At 40.3% G+C, this 10697-nt stretch overlaps 1 protein-coding gene across 2 annotated transcripts; it reads left to right on the top strand.

The window, feature by feature from the left end:
• Window positions 1–266: 266 nt before the first annotated feature.
• On the top strand, window positions 267–10228 carry LOC6560609 (high affinity cAMP-specific and IBMX-insensitive 3',5'-cyclic phosphodiesterase 8). Of its 2 annotated transcripts, none has more exons than XM_032734237.2 (16): window positions 267–1385; window positions 2827–2883; window positions 3094–3299; window positions 3422–3481; window positions 3566–3620; window positions 3702–3800; window positions 4005–4115; window positions 4216–4388; window positions 4625–4835; window positions 6110–6250; window positions 6316–6414; window positions 6724–6972; window positions 7041–7260; window positions 7322–7482; window positions 7545–7812; window positions 7881–10228. In XM_032734237.2, the coding sequence occupies exons 1-16, from the start codon at window positions 381–383 to the stop codon at window positions 8027–8029; spliced, it is 3264 nt and encodes a 1087-aa protein (XP_032590128.1). In that variant the 5' UTR covers window positions 267–380; the 3' UTR covers window positions 8030–10228. The 2 variants fall into 2 exon arrangements, with proteins under 2 accessions (XP_032590128.1, XP_032590126.1); XM_032734235.2 differs by having other exon boundaries at window positions 6083–6250.
• Window positions 10229–10697: the final 469 nt, after the last annotated feature.

Raw genomic sequence — 10697 nt, 5'->3', positions numbered from 1 at the left:
CCACTTCATAAATAGCTCACGACGTCAGTGTCCCATATTCTGTCAAGACTCGTTCGACTGGATTTACAAAACCAAAAAAAAAAAAAAAAAAATAACAAATAAGACAAAAATATATATCTCAATTTGAGCACTCGACAACAACTACCATTTCGGACAATAATATGTGCCGCAGTGCTTCTGTTTTTGCTGCTTACGCAAACGCTCTGCATTCGTTGTTGATGTTGTTGGTGTTGCTGTTGTTGCTGGCGTAGAAGGACATTTGGAGTATAATAGACTATATGCAGTTTGAGCATCGAGTCAAGTGTTTTTGTTGATGTGCCCATTGATATTGTGAAGTAGCCAAGCAGCGCGCCAGTGAGTGTTATTGTATAATTAGCAGAATGCGCAATTGTTTGCCAAAAATTTTTCGAACCAAATCGTCGTCAACGAGAGCTGCTGCCTCCGTCGCCAATTCAAACGAGTCCGACGCGGACTCCGATGCGGAGCGCTATGTCATTGCAAAAACAACAACAACAAATGCAACGAGAAAAAAATTTCCGACGGCATCTGATCAAGTGCTTGATAATGGCAACAAAAAGCAGCAGCAGCAGCAGCAACAGCAGCAGCAGCAACGGCGACCAGCCAAGGCGACGACAAAGACAACGAGAACAACGGCAATAACAGCAAAAAAGTCGTTGCCAGATGACGTCGATAAGAGCCGGCTGATAAGCGCTGTTAGCACAGCTAATTCTAATGGCTTGGACTTGAAGCAAAGCGACAGCACCACCAGCAGCAGCAGCAGCAGCGGCAGCGGCAGCGGCATCATTCAAACAGCGACAAATGGCAGCATTTTGGCCTCGGAAATGAAAGTAGTTGGCGGTGAAATCTCTTTGCCAGTGCCAGTGCCAGTCACACAGCTGACGGGCAACAGCTCCAGCAAAACACCCGAGCAAATGGAATTGGAGTACGAGGCCAATGTGGCAGCGGAGGGCAGGGATATAATGACGCCGCTGTTGCGCAATACAAGGTCGTTGAACATGGCCTTCGGTGGTGGTGGTATTGGTGGTAGTGTTGCCCCTGGCCCAGGTGGTGGAGTCGGACGCATTTTGCAGCCGGAAATAGTCGAGGCCATACGCAATTTGGACACGCAGGCATTGCGTCTGAACAACCTCACACTCGAGGATAGAATCAGGCTAACGCAACAGCAACAGCAACAGCAACAGCAGCAGCAGCCGGATGATGGCGATGATTGTGTGGTTTTGCGTCCCAAAGTTTTCACCTTCGACCGCCAGTGCCACAGTTTATACGAGCGACGTCTCCACAAGGGACCCAAACTGCGTCTTTGGGTCGGCAGTGGCAAGAAGCCAGCGACTCAAAGTGACGAAGATGAGTTCAAAACATTTCAGGTATTGCTGACAAGCATTATAGTAATTGGGACAGCTTGACAGGCCCCATATACATTTAACGTCAGAAAGTCACCTCTTTTATTTACAATCTGATATGCCAGAAAATATAACTAAGACGACAAGAAAGACAAAAAAACGTTGAATTGTCATAGCTAAATTTTGTCATTTTAATGCAAAAAAACTAAAGCAAAATTGATTAATGATTGAATTGCCGAAGGCATCAACTGTTCTTAATCCTTCCGGCAATTACAAATAATTATAAACTTCAGACATTTGATTCACAAGTATATTTAAAGCATATTCATAAGGCCTACACAATTTGTACGTAAATGTTGCGTCAGAATATCAGAGTATCAGCAAGAAAAGTGTAATTATTTCGAAGCATGACATTGAAAGAGTGAAGAAAATGTACTATCAACAATTCGCAACTTAATTAACTCAACATTAATCAAACATGTTGAAATTGTGTACTGCTCTTCAGAAGTTAAGTAAATGAATAATTAATTGAACAATTTTTGTGTTGTGATAAAATAACATATTCATTCATCGCCATTTATAAATGCTCTATGCTATTGCATTGTTTACGCATTTGAAATATAGGCAACATTTATACGCAACTGAATGAGTTAAGGAGATCACAAATTCAAATATAAATCTCATTCTCATTCCATTATTGTTGAAATGTGTGAAATAAGCAATAAACTCCATAAACGATAAGTATCTCACGCGAAAGGGCAGCTGAGTGTTTATTTTGACTGAAGGTTGCAAAATTGACTTGAAGTATCTTAAGAATCAATTTTTTACGAAATTGCTTATGCAAAGCTAAGCAAATCCATTTATTTTAGATAAGCCTAAAATATAGCTGTCATACGCCATTCGGAGAAATGTTCGGTTTATGGTTATCGATTTTTAAATCAACGATTACCAGTTGTAATTTCAAAAGACGGCTATAAATAGTTTCGAAATTGGTTCCTTTTGATGTCAGCCTGTGTGTTTTCATTACTGAATTGACACACAGCAAGACGTATACAGCGAGTGATTGTGTGTGTGTGTGTGTGTATTAAATCCCCGATTTTCACATATCGAAATTATTCATATGAGCATAATAAATCTGCAGACCAAGTCACAAAATACAGCAAATGGCGCCCCAACAATTTCCGTTGGTGCGCAAGCAATTTTATTTTAATTTATCATCATTTTAGCGACACATACACGCAACGCATATTGTGTGTGACAAACACACACACACACACACACACGCACACGCATACACACATACACACGCACACTCGTAAACTGACACGACACAGACAGAAGCTGAGTTAAGCCCTCTTATTTTGATGGCAAAGCCAGCGCTGTAGATTTTTATTAAATTTTACACGTTGCTTCACCTGCTTTCACCTCTTGCTCATCTGTTTTGATTTGTGTGTGTGTATTGCAGCGAAATCTCATGGACTTGAAATATCCAACCGTGCTACCACCGAATCCTCAACTTAAGGTAAGCTGACACGTGCCACACCACACTGCACAGCATACAACACCATACACTATATACAGCAAGCATAGCATAGCATATCAGCTCAGCTCAGCTCAGCTCTGTTCAGCTCTGTTCAGCTCAGCGTTACCCAAATAGAGCGAATGCTGCCGCAGCTCTCTGCGCCCCTGTCCAATTTGACTAATGCCCAATCCAATGTCAATTTGACTGCAGGCGCTTTTAGTTTTTCACAAATCGGATAGCATCTGCGAAGTAATCACCTTGGCGTGTCAGCGTCATCAACTGGACGTAACGCTGGTCAAATCCAAGGAGGAGGCACTGGAAACTCTGCACAAGTCATATGCCACAGCGCAATGCTATCACCTAATTATAATTGATGCGCGCTCCACAAAGGGTCTCGATGCCGAGCACATTGCAAGGTGAGTGTGTCAAGCATTGCGTATACGTGATGTGATTTCTCTAAACTTGGTTGCCCCAAGGCAACAATGAACTTTCCACTTAACTGGCCTTCAATTTCTGCTTCTGCTTCCATCTTTATTAGAGCCATACGTCACACACATGGACATCATTTAACGACAATAATTACGGTCTGCAAGAAGAGGTAAGTGAACATTAGATTGGTCCCTGGCCCAACTTGAACAACTTGAACAACTTGGTTTTCAACTGTTTAATGTCCTCTTTGCAGTTTCTTTGAAAAGGATGACGCACTTATTGCTCTATTGGACGCTGGCGTTAATAGAGTAAGTTTCTCAATGTTGTACTCTCTCGGGCCAAATTAAATGCCACTTTCCACTTACACACGACTCGTATTTTTCTTTCAGTGCATAGCCGAGACGACCAACTTGGCGATGTGCAGCGTGGAAATGAAGCAGATTCTGCACTCGATCATCCGGCCGCATAATGTTATGTCCACCCAACAGGTAAACGCAATTCGCAATTGAATTAATGACATGCCATGCCACCTGGGGGCAAGCTGCTGGCGCTGCTGGCGCTTGCTAACAGACGTTAATTCCCGGATGCATTAATTCAATTGAATGGCACATCGCTGCCTGACGCTTTAATCGAATTGCAAATGTTAACCACAACGCCCGCATTTTGCTTCTTGTTGCAACTACCCCAAACAGGCACTGTACACGGCCCTGCACCGACTGAAGGAGGTGGTGCTCATCACGGACGACGTGTATCGCATACAGTATGCGAATCGGGCCACCGAGCGGCTCCTCAACATGCGGCTGGTGAGTGAGCTGCCCGAGGCCGCTCGTGCAGCATGCAGCGTGCAACACGCAATTCCAGACATTAATGAGATTTGCATTTTAAAATTCCATCCAACAACAGGACGAAATAATTAGCAAGCCATTAGCCGACATCTTCCACACCGACCTTTCCATCATCAGTGAGCAGGGCAGGAGCATCAAGGAGTTCGATGGCATCCTAACGGTGCGCCGTAAGGGCCTCCAGGATGGCATTCCCATGCATGTTCGTGTCGTGCCCGTGGCCTGCATTGGCAGGTAAGTGCCAACATATTTTTGACAATTCAGAAAGGGTAGCTCAGCTTGTAAATTTCTAAGATGCAAAATCTATTTGTTCCTAATATTTATTTATAGCAATTATTAACATATTATTCAATTATTTATAATAAAGCTCATTTTGAATATTTGCTATGAATTCGATCCTTTTTTATTTCGATTTTGTTGGCTATATTTTTTTAACTTACTAACTTGGTTTTTTATTCCCCCATTTACAGTGCACCAACTCATCTGATTTTCAACTTTGATGTGCCCGGTGGCGGGTTGGACTTTATTGCTACGCTGCCGCAGCCAAAGGAGGCGCCGCGCGGCTCTCTGCACTCGGTGCGTCGCTGCAGCTTCGATGTGCGCTCAATTGCCTCCGATGGACTGCGTCGCACCAGCCTGGCCAAGCTGACGTCCCTGCCCCTGGAGGCGCCCATTACCAAAGTATGACTCCTTTTTGTACGACCAATTGGTTTTTCACTGAACAAAAAAAAAATTGAAAAAAAAAATCAGAAAATTGTTGACTCCATTCCATCTGACAACATACGAATGCTTTCTATTCCCATGTTGCCAGTATATACTAAATTATCATCCGTGTCCGTGGTGTGTGGTGTGTGGTTTGTGTGTGCATACGTAAGTGTGTGAGAATGTATGTGCGTGTGTGTGTGTGTGTGTGTGTGTCAGTCTTAATAATAATGTCCTGCCATGTAGCATCAGTAGCAAATAACAAACAACATCCGCAACAACCACGCACAACCAACACACAGAGCACACACACACCGACACCGGCAGATAGCAAATTGAAAGCGTTAGAGTTGTGCGAAACTAGATTCAAATCAATTGCTGCACCATTCACATGTATACTTAATTAATTAACTGCGATTGTAAATTGCATAAACGCATTTCAAAGGCTTGAACAATTTCAAAGAGGTAAATAGCCAACGCTGGTCACAAGTTTTTTGCAGTCAAAGAAATCAAATCACTCATCTCATTTAGTTAGCCACAAAGAGTTTCGTAATGAATGAATAGGTTAGTTCTTTTATAAATACTGCAAGACTTCAAATATAATTTAAAGTAAACTCCAATAATGTTTAGAATAATCCATAATGATTTAATTATATGTGAATGTGAAATTGATGTGGATCTAAGACGCACAACTTTAATTTGAGCCAGCTGGTGTGGATGTCACAATTACTCATCCGTATCTAACAACAGCTCGCATTTTGGCAAAACATATTTTGGCATTTAATTTAACGCTAATCCAATATTGATTCAACCACGTTTTATTAACATACAGCAAACATGCCCGATAATTGCACAACTAAAACTCTTGTTTTTACATTTATTCTCTTTTTTATATCTCTTTTATATATGTTATGTTCTCTTTTACTTTTATGTTTTTTGTGTACTTGAACAACGAACCTCATCATGCTAAATATATATATATATATCGAAAAATCAAAACACAACAACAATTGTTATAAACATTATTGTAAATATGTTAATGGTTCCGTTCACTCGCTCGTTCGCTTTGCTCTCTGCGCGCCGCTTGCAAAAAAAAACAAAAATCAAACAAAAAAACAAAAATCAAACAAAAAAAAAAACCAAAAAAAAAACAACATAAAAAAAACAAATAAACAAAACAATCAACAATCAACAACCAACACACAAACTGCGCACTCGCACTTTAGATAATCAATTTACTATCACAAGTACAGGAGAATTGTTCAGCCGACGAGGCACGTCTCATAGACAAAGTGTTGGAGTTCCTCAAGCGCGAGGGACTCTACAGTCCCCAAATGAAGGAAATACGCACCGATGATCCCACAGCTACCGATCTCATTGGCGCCCTACTAACGGTAAACAACTGCGATATCAATCCATAACCAATCTTGCCAATCACGATTTCAAAATTCTCTTGCAGGGTCCCAGTGTCTACTCGTCGCGCCGCAGCTCAAATGACTCCATTATCCGCACGGGCAACTCCACTCGGACGGCCACCATTGTGCCAGCCAAGATGAAGGTAGGCAACATAATTATTCTACATTTAATAGTAGTATTCCCTGGTGGAATAGCGAAGAGTTCCGATATATTTTCTGTGGAGATATGTGACTCCATCAATTGTAGTCTTGTCTAGCTTAGCTAGGCCGGACAATGGCAGAGGAAGACCTGAACCGATTCCTCTTCCTTCTATGAGTAACGCACAATCTGGTAAATAGTAATAAAGACAAGTAACATTTTTGAAGTTTTCACCATACGCTTTTTATTCTCCAGAGTACATAAATTCGAGTGCATTTTAATGAATCAATGAGTTTTTTTTTTAACATTACAGGCCAATCCCATTATTATGGAACTACTTGAAGAATCTCTTAGCTGGGACTTTGATATTTTCAAATTGGAAGAGATCACCGACTACCATCCGCTGCTGTACTTGGGCATGGAAATATTCCGGCGCTTCGACGTCTTTGCCACACTGAACATTGATGAGAACGTGTGCAAAGCCTGGCTGGCAGTTATCGAGGCGCATTATCACAAATCCAACACATATCACAATAGCACACACGCGGCGGATGTGATGCAGGTGCGTAGCATCCAACTGATCCAATGATGGCTCTAACTCTAATTCATGTCTTGCATCAATTTGTCTAGGCGACAGGTGCATTCATCACGCAGCTGATCAACAAGGATATGGTAATGGATCGAATGGATCAGGCAACGGCCTTGATTGCGGCAGCGGCACACGATGTCGATCATCCCGGCCGCTCATCCCAATTCCTGTGTAACTCGAACAATCCGCTTGCTGTCTTGTACAATGATCTAACGGTGCTGGAGTCCCATCATGCGGCAATCACTTTCAAGCTGACATTGGGTAAAAGATTACAGTTTTTACCAATACTTAAATATGCTCGACAAATGAAATGGCCTTGCAGGTGACGACAAGATCAACATATTCAAGAACCTGGACAAGGAGACGTACAAATCGGCGCGCAGCACAATTATCGATATGATATTGGCTACGGAAATGACGCGTCACTTTGAGCACTTGGCCAAGTTTGTGAGCGTCTTTGGCAGTGAGGTTGAGCCGCGTGAGGTGAGTTCGATGGCAAATTTCAAATTTTGGTAATTGCAATTACAAAATGGATTTACTTGCAGCTCGTGCAGTCGGAGGAGGAGACCTCGATACTCATGCGCCGCATGCTGATCAAGGTGGCGGATGTGAGCAATCCGGCACGTCCGATGCAGTACTGCATCGAGTGGGCACGTCGCATTGCCGAGGAGTACTTTATGCAGACGGACGAAGAGAAGCAACGGCATTTGCCCATCGTGATGCCCATGTTCGATCGTGCCACCTGCAGCATACCAAAGAGCCAGATTGGTTTCATCGAATATATTATACAGGACATGATGGAGGCCTGGGACAGTAAGTTCGCCCATATTCTAAATCACTGGTAAACAACTATAAGCAATATTTTGTCGGATTTTGCATAGGTTTTATTGATATGCCTCAGCTTATAACGTGCATGAAGATCAACTACTCACAGTGGAAGAAATATGATGAGCAGGGCGTTAATACGCTTGCCGATATTATGGCCAAGCAGCCGCCTGTGGGCAACAATAAGCCGTCCAATTCCAAATAGCATACGGCTTTCCGGAGGATATTCTCGGGTCTACTGAAGCCGTTGCCGGCACAGGCGCCTGCCACATCCACAATTGGCGAGAACGAAATGGAGGATATGCTCTAGTGCAGGCACACCCGGCCCCAGAGACGTGGCTTTCGTCGCAGTCTCTCGGCATAGGTCACTCATCCTTCTTGTTGATGTTGATGTTGATGTTGTTCTTGTTGTTATTGCTGTTGTTGTTGTTGTTGTTGTCATTGTTGCATACATATCTCGACTAAATAACGCTTCCAACCAAATGCAGTCTGTATGTTTGGCGTGTGTTTGTGGCTAAAATCATTGGGTGCCCAAAAGGGTACCTGCAGCAATACACCCAACAATCCACACAAGAAACAACAAACAAACAAACAAACAACAAAACTGTCGCAAATGTTTGAAGAGCAAATGAAAACAAAACAAAGAAAAACAAAAAAAAATATTGGGCTGGACTCAAAATTTAATATTTAAGTAACATCACAAAAACAAGAAAGCTAAATTTCTATGTATATGTTAAACAGTATGTGCGCTATTAAATGTCAGTGTGTGTGTGTGTTTGTGTGTGTGTGTGTGTGAGTGTGAGTGTGAGTGAGTGAGTGAGTGTGAATGTGCACTTCTGCATGTCATAAGATAATAAATACAAGTCTACATATAAAAACAACAACAACAACTAGCTAAAATTGTCGCATATTGTTGCCTCCAACAATATGGCGTGCGCTCCATCGAGTACCTAAAACGGTATCACAGCATAGGCAACAAAATGGCGTCGTTGCCATTGCACACATACTAATACATAAGACGTATGTGTTATCCACTATACCATCGCCACCCCCCCACCCCTCGCACACAAAGACAATCTCTATAAAAAAAAAGAAGGAAAAATACAACTATCAAACTACTTTTATACTAAGAATCTAACCTACTAAATGGCTTTAGCCAGGCACATGTTTTCCTATAAGCCTCAACTATCGGTCGATCAGACAAAAATTGAAAATTCGATGGGATCACTATTTATTAACAGATCTTTAAACACTAACTAGGGGGTGGAATTAACGACAACAAACAAAAAAGAAACAAAAAACAAGGTGAATTTTTACATAAATCAATCAATCAAACAGGACAAAACTGTTTTATTTATGTATAAACATAGATAAATTGCAAACACATAGCTAGATGACAAGTAAACGCGATGAGTGTGTGTGTGAGTATGTGTGTGAGTGTGAGTGTGTGTGTGTGTGTGTGTGTGTGTGTGTGTGTGTGTGTGTGTGTGTGTGTTTCACTGCATGGATTACCAGGGACATTCAGTTGTTTGGGCAGCGCAAACGAACTAATGCTAGAATTACATATATGTCTAGATACATGTATTTGAACTAATGTACAACTACCAGTTTGATTAGCAAAAGCAACAACAATTCGAATCCATAAATGTAACATGCGAAATTCTATGGGGGACCCTTTCTACTACTACCTTTTATCTAATACCTAAAACAAACACTATGATTACTGTTGACGTTTGACAAAATCAAACGGAAGGCAAAAATGTATAATTAAGTGAATCCTTTTTGAAATCTTTTTTATCTAATTGACTGAACAAATTACATATTATATATAACAAGTAAATTAATACGAATCGATAATACGTTCTTGTTAAAAGGCAAACAAAACAAAAAAAAAGTAATACAGATATATTATATACATACCTACAAATCAGAGCAAATGCAAAATAATAACTATATATATACAACATAAACGATATATATATATATAAAATTTATACAACTTTTACGAAGCATAAGCATATTCAAAGGATATATTTATATATTATTATATATATGTATGTATGCATGTTTGTTTGAATGCGTGTTTGTGTGCGTGTGTGTGTGTGTGTGTGTATTGGACACAACATGGTCATTCAGTCACACTGTTATTTGTATCTGTTATTGACATTTATGCTATGCCTACATTTTTGATACAGTTTACACACATCCCAAAAAAAAAAAAACAAACGAGAAACAACCAAGCTAAAACCGGATCTAGCCGATCTCCAATTTGTGAAAAGTACTCCAAGATTCCAGCTCGAATCGATAGCTCGTGAGTGCGCAGACCCACCTTCCAGGCCAAATTTGTACACAAAGTCATATATATATATATATATATATACATATACGAGTGTATAATGTATGCATACATACATCATATTCACACATACGCATACCTTTTAACTGGACACAAATATAAATATACGAGTACATATATACATATATATATATATATATACATATATATATTTATTGTTGTTAATGTGTGTGTATGTGTTTTAAGTACGTGTTGACATATGTATGTTATGTATGTATGTATGTATGTTTGTTAAGGACATGCTTATATCTTAATAAGTATTTACAAAATCAATGCGAAAAAGAAACAATTATTTTGAAATACATGCTCTTTAAACAAATGCATGGCAATTTCTATTTCTAAATTCTTAGATATTGTTTGTTTCTAAACAACATGAGAAATCTTTATACAACTACAACTACTGACGTATATTTGTTACCGCGTCTGTTTTGCTCCTTGCAGGTTAAGGATTATAAATGTTAAGATTTAGTCAAATTTATTGTAAAATACAACAAATAAAAAACAAAACAAACACAAA

The sequence above is a fragment of the Drosophila grimshawi genome, unplaced genomic scaffold (assembly GCF_018153295.1).
Source record: "Drosophila grimshawi isolate 15287-2541.00 unplaced genomic scaffold, ASM1815329v1 contig_1367, whole genome shotgun sequence".
In the NCBI taxonomy this organism is placed as follows: domain Eukaryota; kingdom Metazoa; phylum Arthropoda; class Insecta; order Diptera; family Drosophilidae; genus Drosophila; species Drosophila grimshawi.
Note: the sequence above shows the minus strand (reverse complement) of the source record. Positions and strands in the feature narration are given on the sequence as shown.